This window comes from Falco cherrug, chromosome 6, assembly GCF_023634085.1.
Source record: "Falco cherrug isolate bFalChe1 chromosome 6, bFalChe1.pri, whole genome shotgun sequence".
Classification (NCBI taxonomy): domain Eukaryota; kingdom Metazoa; phylum Chordata; class Aves; order Falconiformes; family Falconidae; genus Falco; species Falco cherrug.
Genome location: NC_073702.1, coordinates 42,084,897 through 42,108,554, shown reverse-complemented (window position 1 = coordinate 42,108,554; position 23,658 = coordinate 42,084,897). Strand labels below are relative to the sequence as shown.

The 23,658-nt window shown below is 45.1% G+C and overlaps 1 protein-coding gene across 2 annotated transcripts in view; it reads left to right on the top strand.

The window, feature by feature from the left end:
• Window positions 1–1,101: 1,101 nt before the first annotated feature.
• SLC22A3 (solute carrier family 22 member 3) overlaps window positions 1,102–23,658 on the top strand; it is a 30,796-nt gene continuing 8,239 nt past the window's right edge. For both annotated transcript variants that reach the window (XM_005443096.3, XM_027810984.2), the window contains exons 1-5: window positions 1,102–1,814; window positions 14,185–14,288; window positions 16,274–16,428; window positions 17,866–18,031; window positions 19,068–19,185. In XM_005443096.3, coding sequence (XP_005443153.2) covers window positions 1,401–1,814; window positions 14,185–14,288; window positions 16,274–16,428; window positions 17,866–18,031; window positions 19,068–19,185 — 957 coding nt within the window. In that variant the 5' untranslated portion in view covers window positions 1,102–1,400. The remainder of the gene's footprint in view (window positions 1,815–14,184; window positions 14,289–16,273; window positions 16,429–17,865; window positions 18,032–19,067; window positions 19,186–23,658) is intronic.

The following is a 23,658-nucleotide window of genomic DNA, read 5'->3' as shown; positions in this document are numbered from 1 at the left end:
GATTACTGCAAAACAGCATAACCAGGAGTCAACAAAATTCCCTCAAAAGCATCTTCTGATACAAGTAGAGCAGTGCATCTTTGAATGCGATGAATGAACGAAAGAAACCTGCGTCTTTGCCTAGCTCACACCACAGCATCAATTCTCATCTCTGTTACAAAATCCATTTCAGATAGTCTCTGTAGTAATCAAAGCCTTACTTGGTCTGGATCTAACTGTTCTAGAAACTGTATGTCGCTTCAAAACTTGTAGACACCCATAGGCAAAGCTGCAGGTAACCAAAGACAAGGGATTATAGAAGACATTTTTGATATGTGCTGTCCCTAGGCTCACAATGGAAAAAAGTGGCCATGGACCTCATGATCCTGACCAAAGTGCAAAACACCTGCCGATACATGTCTGATTTGACTCAGAGTTCTGCACGAGATATGCCCATGTGCACACAAAATGTGCCCCAGTCTTGGCTCCCTCTTCCCTTCTCTCCCCACTCAAACAGCTGAACAGAAAAGTGTAATAACTTGTTTTCTATTCATTTTTGAGGATGAAAACCTGTTTTTTTATCCTTTCAATATGTGGAAGATTTTGTGAAATTAAGATCAACAGGGTCGCATAAAAGCCTTCTTGAACAGGTGGATCCAACTTAAAAAAAAATAAAACCCCTGGATTTTGGACTGGTGCAGTTTGTGAGCCTCACCTTACACTACAGAAAGGAAAGCCTCTTGCAAAGTAAATCTGTACAGATGGTGAAGCAGCACTTTGGAGAAGTAATTAAACATTGCCACAGTATTCTTTTCTATTTGCTGATAGAAAGACTTTATAGCTCTCTCTGAAGCAACTTTCTTCCTGCCCCTGCCATCCTGCAGGGAGGCTGAATTACTCACTGCTGCTTTTTGCAACAACTTCTGTGTCTTTCCCATTTAACTCTGCTTTATCCTTGCACCTATTAATTTATTGTAGCTGCAGTGGGAGCTGGCATTTGTGGCTTGCCTGCCCTGAAGTAGTTAATTGGTTTTATTACATAATCTGGCTAACATTTGTGATGAATAGGAAATGCACGCCCCTCCTCTCCTACAATATGTTTGTGCACTTTAAATTGCACTCCTCCCCGGCTGTGTGTAAGCCCCGCGCCACTTGACATGCCCTGAGTCTCCGCATGTGTGCTTGGGTGCACGCTCGCATGCCTGCCTGCAGCTTTGCCCCGTTCTGGCTCTGCTCATGCTACCGGTGGCATTGCACACCCGCGTGTCCCTGTGCATGTGTGTGTGCGTGCACACGAGAAGAGAGGAGCGAGCAGAGGCAAGGCAGTCACATTTCTAGGAAGTGCTGGCATTCGATGTGAAGTGTGAAAGCAAACTCTGCCATCTCTTGGACTGCTGCAAGTGGACAGACCGCCTCACATAATGCCATCTTTTGATGAGGTTTTGAAAGAAGCTGGAGAATTTGGAAGATTTCAAAAGAGGGTCTTTTTCCTCCTTTGCCAGACAGGCATAACTTTTTCTTTCCTGTTCGCCAGCGTGGTTTTCCTTGGGCAGGCACCAGATGACTACTGGTGCAGGATCCCTGGGGCAGCTGAATTAAGTGAACGGTGTGGCTGGACACTGGAAGAGGAACAAAACTTCACAGTACTTCCCCTGCGCCTGGGGAACAGGTCCTCCAGCGGGGAGTGCGAGAGGCTGGATGTTGTGTGGGATGCCTCCATCAGCTGTGCCAGCCCGCTCGCTGGCTATGGCAATCACAGCACAGGCAACCTGCCACTCACCTTGTGCCACGAAAACTGGATGTATAAACAGCCCCACTCATCGATTGTCAGCGAGGTAAGGAAAATCCCCATCCTTTAATCAGTGGTTTCTGTCCTGGTGTGGGATTGCAGCAGTAAAATGGGATTGCTGCTGCAAGGGTTGTTGTTTTGGTGGCTGGTTTTCCTCTCCAGATTTGCTTTGTTCCAAGTCACAAGCAAATTGAGACAATGAGTGTGATCAAGTGTCAGTGTCAAGCTTTTAGGGAAAGGTGAGCTGATCTGAAGGGTGGCTTTCCAAAGCTAAACACTCCAACAGAGGTTGCTCTGTCACTAGAGGAATGTCAGATTAAAATAAAGAGATAGGTGGTTGCAGCTGAGGCTTCTGGTGCTCAGTTTTGGGCCAGCAACTTTGGTGGTGTAAACTCCAAGTGTACCTGACCGATACCACTTGATGATCTGGATCACTGTGCGTTATCTGTTCTCTGTATTTCCAGTACTGAACATTTCAGTCTTCAAGTACTAAAAAACAACTGGTAGCAGACTGCCCTTCTGAGATCTGGCAGGAGTCAGCAGAAATGATTGTGCTTACTAAAGAAAAAAAAAGACCAAAAGACACGTTTTTGCCCAAAGCTATCATTCAACTTTTCCTGAAATGTCAATGTCAGAGAACCACAGACTATTGTAAGTGCTGGCAAGTGTAGGGGCTTTCTAACGACACTGTGAAAGGCCATTTAAGATGCTTTCCTAGGAGATCCTCTGTGTAATTTTTAATCATCCCATGGATGTGTTGTGGTCTGGCTCCAGCATACAGTCTGCACACTAGGGGTGTGTATTTTAAGGTCATCCTGATGGTAACTGTCACTGACACAGCGATGACAAACATAAAGTGTTCTTAGAGGGGCTGGCTAGGAAAATGTCAAGGTGCAGTGCAAAATATGTCAGCACAGCCATGGGCTCTGTCTCCTGCCTGTCTCCTGAGCCTCCTGCTGTGTTTTTTAACTGGGTGCTTGCAGTGGAGCTGTGCCCTCCAAAACATGGAGCAGGCAAAGCCCTGAGCAAACACTGTACTGGAAAGCAGTGCCTATCCCAACTGTTCAATTCATCATCCTTCCCCCATCCAGCTGGGACCCCTGGATCTGCTTGCAGGCTTCAGGCTCTTCTGGGCAGCAGCTTTGTGCCCTGAGCTCCACATCTGACCTGAGCAACTTTAGCCAGGATCTGTGCTCAGGCCAGCGCCTGGCTGGCCCTAGAGGAGAAGTTCAGAACGGGCTTTTGTGTGCGACTCCCGAAGCCAAGGCTGCTTGGAGGGCCGCAGGTGGCATGCAGGGAGCTGGCGCCAAACCTTGGCATGACGTATCTCTGATCATGCTGGCAGTGGCAGCCCAGGCGGTGGGGGCAGGAGGATGAATGCTGCCCCGGAGCCACAGCTGGCTCTGGAGTGAACCGTGGCGGGTGGCCACGGTGGGAAGTTCATGCTACTGCCTCTGAGGGTCCTCTGCTGGGGGACTGTGAGGGTTTAGGTCATGGTGTACTTTACCAGGGCAGTCTGTGCTAGCTGTTCCCCTCAGAGCCTAAAAATAAAAATATAGAGATTCCTTTTCTTTTGTTGTTCCCTTTTTTCCCCTTCAGCCTCGCTGTAGGTGAAAGCATGTACGTTGTGCTCATAAGTTTGTGCTCAGAGTCCGTTTATGGCAGCAGGTTGTGTATCTGGCAAAGGCACTGTGACTTTTCAGCAGCGCTGAGCCACTGGGTACAGCTATGAGAGAATGAAAACAGTGTTTGTTTTGCAGCAATAAATGGGAGTAAAAGGTTCAATGTTCTCCATCAAATGCTTTGTCTATCTGTACCTTCTTCCTTTCTTCTCCTAGGGACCCCCTCCAGGGCCAGGGGAGGGAGAAGGGATGAAGGGATGCTTGGGGAAGCTCTCCCCACCTGTGGTCCCAAAGGTGCACATTGGGAAAACCAGGGAGTAACACCCTGCAAGTAGCAACAGGCTGGGACTGTCTGTCCCCTGTGCTCGGGCAGCAAGTCCCATCATCAGTGTCACTGCAGCTCCTAGAGGGACTCTTGCTGGCTGGGTTACCTTGACAGGAGGGTCCCGGGCTGTGACCTATGGCACTTGTGTCCTGTTCCCAGTTTTTCAGTATTTGCCAGATGAAACACATCCTACCAAGCTCGGTTTCTTCATCTAAAAAGGAAGCTTGTGGCCTGCATGTCCTGGCTCAATTGCTTTGGATCAGCTATTAAAAGGAGCTTGATATCTTATTAATACATAATATGTCCAGCAAAGACAACTTAAATCACAGATTTTATTTATTTTCTTTTCATTCCTCTGAGGCTCTAAGAGATCACGGCTCAACTTAAACAAGATTTGTGCTCTGTTTAATCAGCTCACCAAAGACATCTTTTCTCATATGTCTACTTGTAAATGCTTGCTTTTGTCCACATGTTCAGAAATGTATCTGTTTCTTTCAACTGTCTTAAGAATTCTGGGACCTTATATGTGGCTGAATCAACAGTGGAAGTGACCAGGGAGACAAAGTTATAAGGATGAGTTACATGACAGTCTGAAGGACCTGTGTTCAAGCAGAAAGAGAGAGAAGTGGGAAAAAAAAAATCAGGATACTGAAGGAGTTCTTCCAGGCCTACAGCAAGCACAGATCTGGTGTGGATTTGCAGCCTGGCAGGGGAGGCAGAGGGCAAATGCAGGCACGTAAAGCCTTCACTGGGAAAAGATGTCGTATCCCAGAGCAGGTCTGGCAGCCAAATCACAGGTTGTTGCAACCAGTTCTGAGCACCCTGAAGAAGCTAAATCATATGTCTGGAAGGGCTGATTTATGAGGAGTTGTGAAATGAATGGTATTGGCGTACCCGACTTCATTGCTCTAATTTGTGCATGGCTGGAGCATGTTGCTCACTGGCCAGTCTCCCATCTTAGATAGCTATCTTCTGCAAAGACACTCACAGTAACATCAGCAGAATGAAGGAGAGGAAAAAGGGGCAATGTGAACTGATGGAAAGCACTCTCTGCTTTGTAAGCAGTACCTGGTATGCCTGCTGCATCATCTGCTGCTGCGGGACTCAGTGCTGGGCTACAGTGGGGTGCTGGGACAACATACCAGGGCTTTCATCCTTCAGCATCAAGGAAAAGAGCAAAATCTGTTAAGAAATCATCACAGGAGCAACACACAGCAAAGCCAGTTAGCTTGGTCTAGTGACAGGCAAAAGAGCAGTGCTAAAGACTCCCTTTTAAAATCTTTTGCTGTCTAACAGGTTCTGAGAGGAGGTCCCTACTTCTGCAGTGACATGCCTAAGGATCTCTGTGATCCATTGATTTAGGTCAGGCTTTTCCTTGAAGGCAACCCAGATCAGAGTTGTCCACTGGTGCTGCACACATTGCCCAGCACTGCAGTGCCTGAATTAGAGTCAGCAAACCAGAGCTGGGATGATGTAAAGGTTTGGAGGCATCAGCAAAATCCTCGGCTATGTGTAAAACTTGGCAGCCACCCCTCCGACGCAATGGTGTCGCAGGTGGTGGCTCTGCTCAGGGGACCTTGACCCAGAGCAATCCCCTCTCGTTCAGTTTTGCGCAGCGCTTGGTGAAACTGGAAGACGCGGCTGTGTGCGTCAGTGGTGGGATGGGAATGCAGTTGCTACTCAGATTTTCCTTGGGGAGGGAGGCTGGTGGGGGCAATTATTGTGCTAAATCCATTCCTGGCTGGTGCCAGCTGATGCTGTCTGAAATGATGCTGGTCGTAGCAGGTGGCTGGCACTGCTCGGAAGGGAAGGCTGGCAACAGCAGCACCTTTGACAGGGGGAGGAGGGCAGGAAAGGATGGGGTTTCTGTGCAGGGGATGGAGAAGGAGGAAGAGCAGGGGTGCTGGGGGGCTGCAGTGGACCAGGGGTGCCACAGCCTCATGCTCTGGCCCCAGGGTTTGGAAGGGAGCCCAGGTCACCCCCTGCCCTCTGTAACACTTGAAGTGGGAAGCATGTTGCCTTCCACGTCCTTCCAGCTGAGCCTTGTGAGGGACACACGTACCCAGGATATACGGAAGTCAGTAAATCTAATTGCCCCAGGAAACTGCTGAAGAGTGAGTCACTGACCTTTAATACTGCTGGGCTTTGGCACTGTGTACTTTCGTCCCAGTGGAGAAAGTCTAGAACACTGCGAAAGGGCGGCTGGTGGCAGTTTGCACAGCGATAGCCATTTTATCCAGACATTTTTGGCGGTCGTGACTCCTAGAGGCATGTGCATGATTTACAACCATGTCTGCAGGTTGAATGGCCTTCGGTGGTGGTGGATGAAAGGAAAAGTGAAGTCTCATGGTCATCAGCAGCTGCAGCTACAGCACAGCTGGCATACTTTAGGCTTATTAGCAGCCTTTGTTGGCAGGACTTCAGCAGAAGGGACCCATTCCAATATGCCTTGTCTGCAGCAAGTCTTCACGCTGTAGATGATGTCATTTCAAGACCTGGCAACAATTTATTGCTGAAGTGTGAGGTCTGAGGTGGACGTACGATCATCTGAACAGATCCTATTGCACCTGCTGGGAATAAATCTTACTTCTCTGCTTGCCAGCTGTCTCAGAAAATAAGTCAGCCAGCATTTGCAGAGAAACCGTAAGCAGAGCAATAATGTTTGTCTCATAGTTTTTACAGTCCTTCAGAGCAGGAGATAACATGGCAGTCAAGCTCAGGGTGGAAAAAGCACGGCTGGTCCTTTCACTATCCTCCTCCAAGGCAATAAAGAACACAATTCAAAGTGTTGATCTAGTGTGATTACTGTCATTGACTTGGCAGTACCCTCTCTTATTTCCACTGTCATGGTGGGATTAATATGAAGTAGTGGAGGGAAAGGGAAAAAGGGCAGACAGGGAGCAGAGGTGGGATTAATATGAAGTAGTGGAGGGAAAGGGAAAAAGGGCAGACGGGGAGCAGAGGGAGCAGCAATTGCTGAATTTCTTATGCAGCTCTAATACAATTCCCCCCATACAAGAGGGGCTGGAGCAGTTCCTCGCATGGGTTACACCAGTTCGGATACGTTTCTGTCACTGCCATCAAGCCAGCTGCTGATACTGGCTGAGGGCTTTGGTTCTTCTTGGTGTTTTTAGGACAACTGCTGTTTTCCCCCCATTAGAAGACGGTAAGTTTCTCTGCCTCCCTCTTGCTTGGGACATGGATAGACAGATGAAAGAAGGACAGAACAGGTTTTCTGTCCTAGGAGTCTGGGTGATCTGAGTGGCAGGGATGCGAAGGTACCAGCTGAGCCTGGGACCATACACAGGAGACAAACCTCCAAAGCTTTCAAAGATGTTCCTCAGGCCTTGATCCACAGTGCCCTAGGGGCAGGATGAGGGCTGGTTCCAGTTGACCTGTGAAATGCTTAGCTTGAAACAAGACATGGAGACACACAGTCTCCTTGGTTAGTCCCTTAGCACTCTGACAGAAGCTCTGACAGAAAGAAAAATAAAAGGTAATTTCTCTCTTTCCACTGCATGTGCTTGCAGGGAGCTTCACTGCAGTAAGGGTGTGTGAAAGAGAGTAGTTTGACAGCCCAGATGGCAAGAGAGATGGAGAAAAGCTGTCCAGTAACAGACAAGGAATGTGTAGCAATAATCTGTATCTCCCCAGGTTTCCTTAAACCATGACTTTTGCCCTAAGCCGTTTGTCACTGGGAGAGAAAGGGTAAAGCAGGCTTTGTTTGGCCACTGGTGGGAATGCCACTTAAACCATGTGTGTGGGCTCTCACTACGCTGCTGTAAATGGGCTGAGGAATCACTGTAGATCTCTATCGACCAAGGAGTTTCATCCATCATTTTGAAGTTTAATCGTAACAGGCGGTAAAGTGCTTCCAAACTCCTACTCAAAGTTGCTACATTTTGAGGAGCTTTTAATGGCATGTTGTTATTTGAAGCAATGTATTTCTACAGGGATAGGTGTGCAGAAGTGTTTTGGGACTTGCTCAGTGCATAAAGGCCTCTCAAGTACCAGGAATTACAAGTTTGCAGTTAGTCTGCATGTCAAAATAAAATGGAAAATGTTTGCCTTCTGCCAAAGCTATGAAGAAATGAGAGGCTGCCACAGCCCCCGTGCTTCCCAGTCATTAGTCACGTATGAGCGTTTCTTCTGGTCCTATATCCGCCAGTTCCCACTCCATTCTATAGCGATTACTCCACTAATGAGCTACAGGGAACCAGTGCAAAACCTTTTCCTTCTCCCAGAGATATTTCACTCAGGTGGTTTGCTGCTGATTTAGAGGTGGGCAAAATGCACCAGCACAGTTCCCTCCAGCCACATCACTGCTACTGTAAATCTGCATTGGGATTTCACATCGGTGCTCAAGCCTCCAGTGGGTAGGAAAACATTTATCACAGGGATTTATTTCCAAGCAGGAGCGTACAACTGCCTGTACTGCAAAGCTGTCAGGGTGAAAGGGACTGATATTTTCCTGTTAAGGACACTACAGAGGGGGATATCCTGAAGGAGCTAGTTCCTGCTGTTGGTTTCTGTTGGCAGCACCTCACTTCTGCTCAGTATGGCAGCTCATTGCCAAGGCTAGGAGGAAAGGAATGCAAATGTGGATTGCTCACCGATTTGGGCAGCGCAACCTTTTTTAGTTAGCTCCCTAAATGGAAGGAGGCTGTATTCAGGCACACAACGCTTTTTGTCATACAGTGGATAGCAATCGTGCAGGCGAATGTGGCACTGAATGCAGAGATGAGTTGCAGGGTTGTGCTGGGTGCAGGCACTCGTGCAGTGCGGGGCTTAGCTGGGAGTATGGTGATGCTGAGGAAGAGGATGTGCCCTTAGCTGGAGCTGGCCACTTGATGACTGCAATGAGGAGCCGGCTAGCTAGGTTTTAACAGGGTTTAGGTGTAGCCAGCACTATACAGGTCAACAAATAGGCTTAAGAGCAGGGGCAAAAGACCCTAAGGTTTTCCTTTCCTTTTCCGTATCCTTCCCCCTACACTGCAGTAAATGTTTTAGTAATGAAGTTTCAAGTCTGTGGAGGAAAAAGGACTGAACACAGGACACGGTGACATTCCCTTTCTGCTGTGTTGTCCTGGGTGAGCTTATTCAACTGAAAGCAGAAATGTTTACTTCAAGGCATAGACATGCACTGCAAGGACAGTCTTTGTGGACAGAGACACCTGCAAATGCACAAAAGAGGACAGGATGGTAAGCTTTCCTTACTCTAACATCTCCCAAATGTTTCTCCTGAATATGTCCCAAATTTTGCAGCAGCAGAGGCATGCTATTGCAGCTGTAGAGGTGGCACTTCTGAAGGGAAACCTCAGCTAGGTCCCACCTTGCTGAGGGCTGTGTGATGCTCAGCAATGAGACACTAGCCCCACATCTCTTCTGCAGCTTATTTTCAATTAATGTGAGTTATAGCTCTTCTTCCCTGGAGATGCCAAACTGAACTGTTCAGAAAAGAAACAAAGAAAATGAAAGTCAGACAGCTGTGGTCTAGACAGACAGAGAGCCCTAGAGATTTTGATTCTCAGTGTTACCAATTTTGGAAACGGAGTGGGATCAGGGAGGGTAGTCTGTGATATTTAAGGACCATGCTGGGATTTTTTTGGTCTGTTACGAGAAGAGCTTGTACTTTCAGGGAATGGGATCTCCTGTTACTCACAATGGGAGATGATTACTGGCAGGGTTAGCTCTTCTGCTCCTTGACGCCACTGGATATTGTATGGAAGTGCTCTTGGCTGATGAGCTCCTCACAACATGGACCGCATCTTCTGGGCATAGGAGTAGCCTGTGTGGTAGGAGTGTAAATAGCCCATGCATGGATGGGCATATGACTGTTCAGAAACAGAGAGAAGGTACCACTCCTCTCCCATTTGTGGAGGCTGCTAGCAAGGGACATGGGAGATGTTTTGGGCAAGTGTAATATAGAAGGACTACTGACTAACTGGAGACAGGCTAAAATACTGGGTGAACACAGATGCTTTTCCTCCAAGTGATGCAGATGGGGATAACTATCAGGCACAACCAACCCATGTCACAGCTGAAGTGGTGATGTGAGCCTGCCAGGCAATTTGGATCAAAAAGAGATCTCTACAGGGTGTGCAATTCTCTTTTAAAGGCTACATTCCCCTCTAAAGGTTATGTTTGTAAACGAAAAGCGAGACATTAGCGAAATGATGAGTTAAAAGCTACATGCTATGTCTAGCAAACAGAAAAGGTCTGAGAATGCTTATTTGTACCAAAGGTCATTTAAATACTTAGAAAATAATAAAGCACTGGATTAATTTAGGAGAGTACAGTTAGTGTATTGTCACTGATCTCTTCAGAAAGAGCTCATCGTTTCTTAGAAGTTTTCTGTATTTTATTTCCCAGAATATTTTAAATAGTTGACACTATTGTTAGCCAAGAGCTAGTTTCAGCTGCCACCTAAATCACTGAAATTGCTGTTCAGATGAAAGAGTCCTCTCCTGTAAAGATATTTCCTCCTCTCTCTTTCAGGCATATGTTTATTCTCCTGCCCTCTTTTGTGACAGCTTATTCATTGCCTGTTTATAGTAGAAAGGGATCAAATTATTTAAACAGTAAATATACCCTTTGAAAAGGATCAAAAGTATAAACCCTGAAGGCCAGTGCCTGCAGCAGATGCTGGGACTGTTCCCTCCTGGCAGCTCTGTGCAGGCTGGCTGCTTGTCTGGGCATGGCTTCAGCGCTGCCCGGCACAGCCACCACCCACCACCCTGGGAGCTGAGCTCCTCAGACACCTTTTTAGCTTTGTAGCTTTCCTTCTGCCTTTCCCGGTGCCATTCCTGGGAGAAAGACTCTGCGGTGTGCTGAGGCTGCTGGGCCGGTACCATCCTGTGGCCAGGTAGGAATCATGCCTCTCCTCCCTGGGGGCAGCCACCTGCCCGGCACTGCCACCGTCGGTGCTCCCTTTGCCACTAATTGGGCTCCCGGGATAGCCTCCTGGGTCTTGGGAAACCTGGTGTGTCAGCTCAGGGAGAGCTGTAATCCCAAAGGAGTTTATAGAGATCTGGGGCCTGGTCTCTGAAACTGACAATTGAAATCAGGGGAGAGTGGATTTTAAGTGATCTACAATGTTCTTATTTACGCATCTTGGTCTGTGTAAGCATCATCTCATTTTGACATTGCTTAAACAGCTTTGTTATTACATGCACTTTTCAATTTTGTTCTCACACTAATTAATTACTCTTCCTGGTGAGGCAATAATGCTCTTATTCCCTTCTCCACTCTCTCCTCAGCAGTTTTGTCTTCCAAGGGGGAGTCCTCTGTCATAACCAGCTTCTTCAGGAGCAGTCACAAATGTTGGAGGATGGTTTGCTTTCTGACTCGGGCAATTTTGTGAAAGGCTTTTAAACCTGATCCTGTGTGAAGCCCTCCCTGGTGATTTATCAATCAGCCTGATACTTCTGTCCAAGGTTTTGATCTTTCAAGGAGCCATGCCACTTGTGAGGTGCTGAGCGATCTTAACCTTCACTGGGAGACAACTCACTCTGCAGACCACAGGATCAGGTCTCTCAGATTCTTGGGAACTGCTAGGAGAGAGGTGTGAGGGCCCCTCTGCCTCTCTGGGGAGCGGTGCTCCCAGGGTGACTCCACAAGCATCTGCTGGAAGCAGAAAATAATGGTGCGAAGGTTCATGTTGAACAGCCTTCAGAGCTGGATGCAGGTTGTAGCTGAGCTCTGTCACACTCCATCACTGTAAATGGCTGGGAAAAACCAGTGCATCACAGCCAGCTCTAAAGCCACGAGTAGGAAATGACATGAAATAACAGAGCATTTGGTAAAACAGCCCACGGCATTGGGCTTTTATCTCTCCCTTGAGCTGCCACCTGCACAGCAGAGTGTAAGGTCTCTCCGGCTGCCACTGCTCTGACCAAAAACCCACGGGGAAGAGTGCAGCTATGTGGTGAGACAGGCAAGGAAAGTGGAGACCTGTGCTGTGGTTTGGGGTCCTGAAACAGCTGTTGCTGCGTGGTGCAAAGCTCAGCTGAGCGGGCGACATTCAGCACCTGAATGTCTCACCTGCACCTGAAATTCAGCCCAAGCTGGCTAGAGGACCTGCTGACCAGGCAACGTATATACCTCTCCATGCATATACAAGTCCAGCAGCTGTCCAGATGGTCCCCCTGGTGCATACAGGGCAGTTCTAGCATGTCCAGCATGGGCCCTGGGTAGAGGATATGCATCAGGTGTGTCCTGTGAGGTATCTAGCTGAATACAGCTCTGCTAAGTCAGAGAGGTTTCTGTGAGCTCATGTGAAGCAACTTTCTGCTTGCCCTCTCTGCCTGTCTTTTCAAATGATTATTTCCTTTTCTGTTACACTTCAGCTGCACACTTTTGAAGCCAATGTTTTCTTTTAGCTGGTTTTTAGCCCTCTTGTAAACTGTATTACCCTGTATAGGTGGCTGCAGATGCTCCTCTGAGAACCCCAGCATCCGCCATTGGCACAGTCAATGGCATTGCCTTCTAAAATCTTATTTTATGGTCATTGCCATGAAAAAACTCTCTGCTTTCCAAAGCTGCGTCTTTTGATACTATTTGCCAGAGCTGTCATAGTTTAAAGAAGTGAGAGGTTAAGCAGCGTTTGAAGTCTGAAAGAGCTGCTCTATGTTCAGGCTATTTTAGGAAAGCATTGCAGTAGCCCTTGAGTGTGGCAGCTGAGAGCAGGTTTTATTCCTCTCGGAGGAAGCTGAGGCTTCTGCAGCTTTTGCTTATGATTCACAGAAATGGAAGCCAGATGCTGATGGCCTGACTTGGCTGAAAGGTGGCCAGTCAGGTTCCTCAGAGTAATGAGGCTGATATCAAAACCGTCTGTTGTGTTGGGACCTATGAGGTTACTTGCCAAGTTTTTCTTCACAGTTCTGAGAACTACAGTTCTTAGTCACAAAATTCCCAGACCTGCAACTTCAAGAAAAAGAAAAAGCCACAAAAAACCCCAAATCCTGGACTTGCAGTAAAATCATTGTAACTAACAATGATTCTGCTGTAGCTACTGTCAGTGACAGTACTAATAGTGCATTTAGAATCAAAACTGAGGAGTTTCATTTTAAAAAGTGAAGAATAGCTCATGGGAATGAGTGTGAATGGCACTAATGTGTGGTGTTCAGAATATTAAAAGAAATGGTTTCTTATTTAGGTACATAAAAGAATGTTTAAGAGTATTACTTTAGATTTTTGGGTCCAGATTCAGGATCAGTGAAATCCAAGTCTGAGTGCCCTCTGAATCTCCTGCATAGGCACTTCTGAAAGCCCAGGCCCAGGCAATAGTTGTTGGGTATTACAGCCTGCGAATGGGCTAAGATGGGGCTCAGGCTCACGGCGCTGAATTTCAGAGTCTGCAGAATTGTGAGGGGCAGAAAGGCTGTTAATCTTCTCTCTAACCCACCCTGTGGCCACTGCATCTAAGCATGATGTTTGAGCACTGGTATTGTGGTACATATGTGGTGAGCACAAATGTGGCACACTGTGTACACTTCAGCAACCAGCATCTTGTTAGCAATGAAATGATTTCTTACAGCTCATACCTGAAAGCAAAAGGGTCTCTCTAGGGTAAACGGTGGCAGCTGCTGTTGTCTGTGGCTTCCCCTGGTCCTGAAGCTGCATTGTTCCTAAGGCTACCCCAGGTATGGATCAAAACCTCCCGATTCCCACAAGGTCTGCAGAGCTTGGCAGGCAGGGGCTGGTATCTCTTTATTCTCAAAGAACCTCTAAAGCAATTTCCAATGATATTCTGTCTGGATAACCACTTTATTTTTAGTGTCATTTGAGTTTTAATTCCTAGTCTCTTTGTCTTCCTTCCTCTCACCTACTTCCCTCTTCCCTTCACCCCTGCCCAACCCCATCCCCATCCCCATTAATGAATCCTTCTGATATGCCCAATGTAACACCGTGTTGGGGATGTATTGCTACTGCAGTATAAAGAATAGAAAAGTCTGGGAAAGCTACACTAAGAAAATACATATTCAATGTGTCTGAAATTGTTCTGAGATGTGTTTTCTGTTTCCCCAGCGACCACATGTTTTTGCTTTTATGTAGAAGGCACTAAGAAAAATAATTAAATCATTTACATAAACTGATGTTTTCATTGGCTATAGCTGTGCACCCTTATTCTGCACTAAACAAAGTCATGGCTTTGCCTTGGCAACATATTTAACAGCGTTGTGTTTGGTTTGCAAAAGAGCTATTTGCTTTTCATATCTGGACAACTGATGTATGAAACACACAGCATCCTCTTGGCAAGAGGGAGCTCTCCCTCTATCTTTACCGCAGCTTGAAGAGGGCTTGCTGTGGCTGTGCTTCCCTGGCCCACCGGTGCTTGCTGTTGAACAAGCATATTTGAACTTCCCCTTCCCCCTCCTGCCTAGCTTTACGCAGTTTCTATGATGTTTCACCCTGAGGATGATGAATCACTCACCTGAGGTGTTCGTGCCTCTCCCTTGTTCCCACAGTACAACCTTGTGTGCGGCAGCGCCTGGATGCTGGACCTCTCACAGGCTATCCTCAATCTGGGGTTTCTGGCTGGCGCGTTCACCCTGGGCTACGCTGCAGACAGGTACTGTACAAGCACTGCTGTCCTTCGATCTGTTTGGAGGTGAAATCACTTGTAGTGTCACCTGCAATAAACATGTGTCAACACTTTGGAGGTTTAATTCATTTTGGATAAACTTCCCCAGCCTGGGTTAACACATTCCAGCCAAATGTGATCTTCACTTCCTTTTGGGCTGGAAACGTCATGCGATCGTACTTATTGATCCTGTTTGGGCTGTGAAATATCATAGAAAGATCTTTTCTTGCGGTTTCCGATGTTTTCTGTGCGCATCTGGACCCAGGAAGGGCAGAAGGGCACAGAAATGAAAAGGAAGCGTTCAGAGGAGTTTTCTGGACTGGCATTTACTGACAGATGTTTAATAGGTGCCATTGATGAAGAAAGCAGCCACCTGAGGAGAGAGGGAAGGGACTCAGCATGGTAACTCTCTCCATTCACAGGCTGGACTCGTACACTTACCACCGAAGTCATAGCTCCCTGCAGCCAGTCCTCAGCCCTTGCTAGGGCTGGATGAATATCAAGGAAAAAATGTGGGTGATACTCAGACTTGAGCAGCTGACCCACCCCAGAGCAGGGTGTCCTGCAAGCCCTACCTTGCTCTTAGGGTAAAAGAGGGAGCCTGGTGTGTGTTTTGTGCTGACAGCTAACAGTAGTCAACCTCTGTGTTGGCTGAGAGCAACACTGATAATTTCAATGGCAGAGCATATTTTTTTTAGTTCATAAAGTCCTTTCTTTCTGCCTGTTTTATTTTCCTTTGGTGTCTGTAATATTAGTAATAATAACTTAAATATGATTTCTTTTTAGGCAGGAATACTTACAGAATTATCTGGAATGTTATCTCAGATAATGAATTTTGAACTAGCAAACAAAAGTACTTTCAAGGAAAACTCCATCTTTCCAAGGGATATAGTAATAGTGGAAAAAGTAAGGTGGAAAAAATGCCATGGCACTGGCTAACTTAAGATGTCTCTGCTCAGTGTCTGGCTGGGCGGTTGTGATACTAGCACCTTAAGACTGGTAAGAGTAGAGATATTACAGCTAATCATTAAAATAAAATTATATGTCTAGGAGTACTTGCGTATTAAGCAGAATTTAACTCCTGTACACTGTGAATGTTGTACACTGATAGCACTGGGGGAATGTGCTGCAGCCAGACCTTTGCACTCTTGCCTTGTTGACAGCACTCGAAAGAATGGACCTAGTTGAAAATACCCTGATTCTTGTCCTGTATAAATTCTTCCCATCAAACCTTCTGAACAAAATGAACAAACAAATATTCTCTCAAATACTCTTTGTTAAGATAAACAGCTACATCAGTTTTCACAGTTTCTTCTTAAAACAGCAACAATAACAATGAGAAAGAGATCAACATGGAAATTCTAGTTGTGATCCAAGGACACGGTTGCCATGAAACTACAGGGAGATTTTGTTGGGTTTGTTTTTTTGAATTACAGCTTACCTTGGGCACACTATTAATAATGACATTGTTTGCTGGAAAATGAGACTCATAATATGATAGGCAGACTTTGAAAACAAGTGGTCTAAACCTAAACAAAACACTGGAAAATCACATAAAGTATTTAAAGAAGAAATTACTTTCACAGATCTGGCTGTAATTGCTATTAGGAGACAAATTTGTGAAAACAGAAATCCCCTTGAAATAAGTTGCCCTTTTCAGCTGGATCAAAAAACTGAATTGTAACATATGAGCCATAGTTTAGATACAAACCGACAAAAATAGTTTCCAAAATAAAAGGGGGCCTGGTGATGACATCACCAGTTTTAAAATTAGTGACATAAAAGTAATGATAACCACTGCAGGCAAAATTGTTCCATATCCATATTCAACACTGTGAAGATTCAGGCAGCCTTCCTTTGGAACAAGGATGGTCAAAAGGGCACTTTCAGATCTAGCATTAAAACGAGATGCCAGAAAAAAATGTATCTTTGTGTCTTTTCATGATTTTCACTTTCTTTTCCTTTTGCAACAGATATGGCAGAATCCTAATCTACCTGCTCTCCTGTCTCGGGGTTGGGATATGTGGTATCATAGTGGCATTCGCACCAAACTTTACTGTATTTTTGATCTTCCGTTTTCTCCAAGGCGTGTTTGGCAAGGGAACCTGGATGACATGCTACGTGATTGGTGAGAGCTGTTATCTTCTTTCTTTTCTGGTTAGGAAAAGTGAGGGAATTTTGGAGGACAAGGAGTCGTAGCTACATCTGCTCTTGATAATATTTTTTCTTGGAAAGAAAGCACTGGCCCTGGGGTCAGCAGACAATGATTAACCCAAGTCCATCCTACTTAATGCATTTGCCTTCCAAGACAAGGTGCCTGCATGCAAATTGTAATCTGTCATCATCCATAGGCTGGGCACATGCCAGAACAAAATATTTGGGGAAGCAGTCATGGGCCTTTGTCCAGATCATGCTAGAGATCTTTCTAGAAGCTAAACAGTACAGTGTTTCCTTACCTGACAATGTCTGCTAATTGACTGGTACAGAGATGGCCTCTGAGAATAGCAGCAAGTGTAAACACTTTCTGATATTCACTGCTAATACAGGATGGAAATGGGCAGCAGTGTACATGCCTCCCTGACCTCATAGGATCCCATGGAAAAGAGCGAGCCAGAAGTAATGCATGAGGACAGACTATCAAGAGTGACAGAACTGTCCAAGCTCTTCTTTTGTACCCATCACTGTGGTACTCGAACATGCCTGTGAGCAGCTGGCCACAGGCGATTCAGTAGCAATGCAACACTTTCTGTTGATGTTATTTAAGGACTTTTATGGCTGTCTAATCTATGGACTCCAATGGGGAGGGATTAACATAAATAATTCAGAGGTGAAGGTGTGGAATATGTATATATAAAGGTTTTCTGATTACACAGAAGATCACCAAGAAAATCAAAATCTACAGAGCAAGCTCCAGATAAACTGGATACACAAACAGGGACATGGTTAATTTTGGCAGAGTCTGAACATCTTCCACAGATGCTCAGAGGAGTTAACTGCTTTTCCTCACTGGGACAACAGATGTTTGGATGGCTGCTCCTCATTCTTTAGCTGGGAGGCTTTGCTCAGTGCTGGGCTAGACACCAGGGTCTGCATTAGCAGTATTTCCTGAAAAGGGAAAGGGATGGAAAACTTTTTTTATAAATAGCATCAAAACAGCAGGGATCCAGACTCTTTGATAGGTTATAGTCATGGCCCAGCAATGAAATGCCTCGCATAGCAAACTTACTTTTCATGAGAAAAGAGTATTGTTGTGGCATCTTGAATGACTGCCAGGTTCAGAAAGGGAAATTCTTCTTCAGAGCATGAAATAGCAAGACATTGAGAAAACCATCCTAGTAGGTGTCACCTCTAGCTGAAGAATAGTGGGTGAATTGATGAGGAGGTGTCACCTGTGCTTGCCCTCTACAGTCTCGGTGACAATTTTACAGTGCTGAAGGCAAGATGCTGGTCTAGGCAGACTTGTGACCTGATACAGTACTATCCTTCCTTATGCTCCACCACTAATATTCTTATTTCAAGTTAGACTTGTTTCTGTGTTGTTTATTTTGTCTTTCTCTCTGCTCAGTGACAGAGATCGTTGGTTCTGACCAGCGGATTGTTGGGATTGTGATTCAGATATTCTTCACCCTGGGAATTATGATTCTCCCTGGAATTGCGTACTTGGTTCCCACCTGGCAGGGGATCCAGCTGGCCATTTCACTGCCCAACTTCCTCTTTCTGCTCTACTACTGGTAACGTCACAGTCATTGCTTTTGTCATTATTGCTATTGCTATTCAAGCACCTTGAGACCCCTTCTGTGGTCCCAAGTCTCCAGTGTACAAGATGATGTAGCTTAGGAAAAAGATATTTGCATATTGTTGATTTTGGCATTTTAAATTCTTTTTAGTGAATCTCAGACCTACATTACTTTTTCTGCCCAGGCTTTCCCTCTCTTGTCAGCCACAGCTGGCGCTTCATAGAACCCTGCTCTATTCCCGTTTAGCCTGTGGCTCTTTACCTGGTTGACTTCACCAAAGTCTGCTTTTTCCATCAGCCATGGGACCTCACCTATACCTCTAATTATGTACTCAGTTCAAGCCTGAGCTTGCCCTACAGCTTCCATGAACTGGGCAGTACAGCTAATGAGTAAGCAGAGCACTATGGCACAGTGAACATCTGTCCCAGTGGAGTGCCTCCGTCCTGTGGGCTGGATCCAAAGAAACTAATCCACAGCCCTTCTTCCTGTATATTGTTTTCTTCAACATTGCCTATTATGAGCTTTTAAACTGTGAATCATGTTAATCCTAGGCCAGCAGAAAGTGAAACACCAGTCGGTAAAATTGCTTTGTGTTTGGTTTATACAATAGATACACATTCAGGTGGGTGTGTGTCTATCTTACAGTGATACAGCTAGAAGTTTCCTGATTTGCCTGTACTTGATGCTACATGTGTTTAGTGTTGACTTTCGTTGTTCTTTGCTGTTCTAAAGGCACCTTCTTTGCTTTGGTTATTGTATTTTGACATCCATTGTGCAAACACAATAGTTACATTTCTTATTTTTCAGCTTTGCGGAGTGCTGATGTAGTTTATTTTCTTCTTTCTTGCCCACAAGGGTCAGATATTTTACAGGAAACTGACTGGAGAAGCAGTCCACAGAAGAATTTCTGTATCCCAAAGACTGAAAAATCAGTATGTTGTGTATTAACACAGGCAAAAGGCAAAGGACTTTGTTTTACTTCTGATGTTAAAGGGCAAACCCTCTACTTATGACTTTTGTGTTCTTACAGGGTGGTTCCTGAATCTCCACGTTGGCTCCTGACACGCAAAAAGGGAGAGAAGGCATTAAAAATCATGCACAGCATTGCAAAACACAATGGGAAATATCTCTCACCACATTACTCAGAGGTAATGTCATCTGTTTGAGCTAGAGGTTTTTTTCTAATCTTTCTTAATCTTTTGAAGGTTCACTTGTGTTAAAATGCATTCTCTTTATCTGATGGGCAACGCTCTTGAGGTGTCACACCAGGACAAGACTGTCAGTCCCATATCTACTTTGTTAATAGCAAGAAGGTAAAAGTGAACTGGCTGGAAAGACATGGGCTGAAAAACGAAGTTTGCAAAGCAATGAATCAGATCTTTCATTTGCAACGCTCCTACTTTAAAAACTTGTGGGAAATATCAGAAACTAGCCTGAGGGCCAATGGTATTTCACAGCAGCTGCTATTTTAGCTGATAGAGTGAGCAGAGACAGAAGGATCCACTTTGCTGGCTCCTTTGCTAGAAGTTGTTTTATAACTCAAAGAGAAGATGATGTAGAAAATCGGAATTTAAATATAAATCTGCTTCCATCCCAATAAGGGGAGAACATGTCCCAAACTTCAAAACAGGGGAAGCACTGTCTGAGATCAGTATTTACAAAATTGGACAATACATGATAGAATAATAGTCCTTCGACAAGTGGTTTTGACTGAACCAAAAGGGCTGACGTTGTGTCATTGCAACATTTGCCTGTTCTGCATTGGGTAGCAATGCCTGGCTCTCAGACATGTTTACTGTGGCATTGGCCTTATGGTTCACTGACGACAACAGATGTGGACAAGGTTCCTGTTCTGTAACAAACCAGGTCTGGAACCCCAATGCTAGCAATAGTAGTGTTAGAAGTCATTATCTGAACTAAGGAAAAAAGCTATAAATTGTTAGCACACAGCTAACACAGCCCAGAGGTGGCATACTGGATACACTACAAGTATTTCAGGAAGGTGAGAGTTTATTGAAAAGAAATGACCTACATAAAATGTCTGTCTGTCAGTACACAGTAGTATTTTTTGTGCCTACATACAGACATATGTATATACATGAATTTTTATGCATATACAAAATGACCATGTGTGACTTTTACCTAACTTTTCACTGAGACTAAAGACAAAGACTTTGGAACGACAACTTTTGGAGGAGACTTATGTGTCCTATCCTGTCAGGAAGGAACATCATGATGCGTCTGCTTTGTGACAGGTAGTTGGCAACCTGGGATCCCAACAGCTTGGTATCTTACCTAGGTCTTCCCCATTGCTCTTCTTAAGCAAGGGAGAACCTGAGAATTTAGCCCAGTTAATCCCAGAAAAGTGGGGTTACTTCACCAAAATCCTAGATGATAATTGTGGATGAAACCCAAGTAGTAATTGTGGGAACTCTTCTGAAACATCAGATAGCTGTTCCCAAATCCAGAGGATTTTATTTACCTGGTGAGAAACGGCCTCCATAAATCAACCAGCCTAAGCAGCTCTACTTATTCAGGACCATTCCTGCTATAAATACAGACCTTGCACGAAAGTGCATGCAGGAAGAGCTATGTGGCAACAGAAAGAGTATAGAAATGGCCAGTTATTTTATACCAGTATGCAATTATCTTTCCACTTCATTAAGTACATGTTAATGACAGTTCTGGCAAGGTAAAGTTCACACAACAGGTTCCACAGAGAAGCTGGGCCCTAACCTATAGTATGCTTCCTAGCCTCTGGGATAATGATTCTGTAAAGTCAAAACTGGAGCTATTAGCAGAGATGATTATGCTGAAACATACATTTCCACAGCCAGCTGCTTTATTCATAAGCAGCAAGTTCAAGTGTCATAATGTCGCTATAATGGTATTTCTATAACTTTATGTTCCTCAAGGGAGCATGCAAATGTTAATGATGGGGAGGGAGGGATGTCAGGGAAAAAAGTTATTTATAACTTCCTTGGCAGGATATACCAAATGAAACTGTTGCACATTAGTGAAGCAACATGACAGAAGGAAATTTGATGAGCAGTAACAAGCTAGGCCAGCAATTAGTGAACCATTTTTCTGATGGATGCCAAGGCTGTGATACCAGCCAAGATCAGGAAATTACCCTCAGCTGTCCCACGAAGCAGAATGAGCTTTGTTTATTTAACATCTTTGTCAATAACATGGGCAGTGGGATTGAGTGCACCCTCAACAAGTTTTCTGATGACACCAAGCTGTGTGGTACGGTCAACACGTTGGAAGGAAGGGATGCCTTCCAGAGAGACTGACAGACTTGAGAGGTGGGCCCATCCGAACCTCCTGAAGTTCAATAAGGCCAGATACAAGGTCCTGCATGTGGGTTTGGGCAATCCCAAACACAAATAGAGACTGGGTGGAGAACAGATTGAGATCAGCTCTAAGAAGGACTTTGGGGGGTGGTTGACTAGAAGCTGCATGTGACCGGCAATGTGCATTTGCAGCCCAGAAAGCCAACCATATCCTGGTTTGAATCAAAAAGTGTGACCAGCAGGTCGAGGGACGTGATTGTTCCCCTCTACTCCTCTCATGTGTCCCCATCTGGAATACTGCTTTCAGCAAAGATCTGGGGCCCCAAGCATGAGAAGGACATGGACCTGTTGGAATGAGTTCAGAGGAGGGCCATAAAGATGATCAGAGGGCTGGGGCACCTCTCCTATGAAGACAGGCTGAGAGATCTGGGGTTCAGCCTTGAGAAGAGAAGACTCCAGGGAGACCTAACGGGGGCCTATGAAAGAGGGACTTTTTACAAGGGCACATAGTGATAGGACAAGAGGGAATGGTTTTAAACTGAAGGAGACTAGGTTTAGATTAGATATAAGGAAGAAATTCTGCCCTATGAGGGTAATGAGACACTGGAACAGGCTGCCCAGAGAAGCTGTGGATGCCCCATCCCTGGAAGTGTTCAAGGCCAGGTTGGATGGGGCTCTGAGCAACCTGGTCCAATGGAAGGTGTCCCTGCCTGTGGCAGGGGGGCTGGAACTAGATGATCTTTAAAGTCCCTTCCAAGACAAACCATTTCATGTATCTATGATTCTATGGATTATTGTCCTTGGCTGGGACATACGCACCAGTGAGATTCACCCATCCTGGTCAGCATTACCTAGTGCCAAGTGTGGCCCAAGATACGTAGCAGGAAGGTTGCGCTGCTGCAGGTCTCCCTCCACATTCAGCCCTGCATTCCTACACCCACTTCCCCTCTTTAAACATTAGCATTTTCAAAGCGTTATGCCAGAATGGAGATGTGTGTCTTTCCCTGTTTTTTGTTTTAAGTTAATTTATTTTTTGTCGGAAGTGTCCCTGCTCATGACCCCAAGCCACTCGCAGCTGCAGCAGATTAACCTCCACACATGTAGATTTGTGCTGGATCTGTTCCTTGGGCCTTTTTAATATACAATGTGTATCATCCTTGGTGCTGTGCCCAGAGGAAAGACAGCATCTACAGGAAGCACATTAGCTGTGAATCAAGTGTGTTTCTCACGTTAACTCACATCAGACTTCTCTTTCATGAAACAACGGAATTTCAGGTAAAGCGCTGTGGATGTGGAGGATCAGGGACAAGTGAGAGGCATCATCCATCAGTGCATTTTGGCTAAGATTTTCCAATACATCTGTCAAAATTCCATTAGCCAAGTCCCTTACATGGCTCTGGATGTAGTAGCGTTGCATTTTTATTGGCATGCAGAAAATACAGATGACCTCTGTATAATATTTGCTTCTTTTGCTTTGTGAGTTATGACACTGGTACAGTTCAGCTCTACCCAGAACTCATTAAATTAATTGTAAATTATGAATTCTTTTTTTCCAGTTGCTCATAATTTTACTAGCATGTTTTTTTTATCAAGCTAATTCTTCAATTCTCGGTCTCTGTCCGAAAGCAGAATGGGCTGTAACCAGCTGAGTGAGAGCTGCTTCTTGAGAAAGTTGTGGACGAAAACCCCCTCTCCCTTTATACACACACACACATGCACACACGCACGCACAAACACACACACACACTACAGACGTATCTAGACATATATATTTCTAGTATATGTTAACTTACATACATATGTATTATATACATGCATGAATGTACTATCCTGTGCAGAATTAAGCATGTACAGAACTATATGTCTGTGCTATGAGGAATCTTTAAAAATTATTGCCAAAAAAACAATATGTAATTTTTCTGGGACATAAAAATGTCAGGAACCTGGTTGTAAAACTTCTTCCAGAGTTTTCAGATAGCACATCTTTGTAAACATGGTTCCTGTCATTGGACTCCTGACTGCACTGATGTGAATAGCAAAGCTCCCCTTGACTTCAAAAGAACAAAAAGAGGACTTTTTCCCTACAAAGATCTGACTTTCCACAGTGATATTTTTTTTTTTCTTCATCCATTAAAAAATGCTTAGTGTTGCTTTGGGTTATTATGCCTTTATTAAGACAAAAAATATATCGTAGCACCTGTGCTGAATTTATCTTTAGTCCTTTGGAAAACTAAAACTGTATTTGCACAAAGTCACAACTGATGGCTGGCAGCCTGCTTTTATAAACACAGTTGTGGCAGCTTTATAACTGTAATATGAGGAACT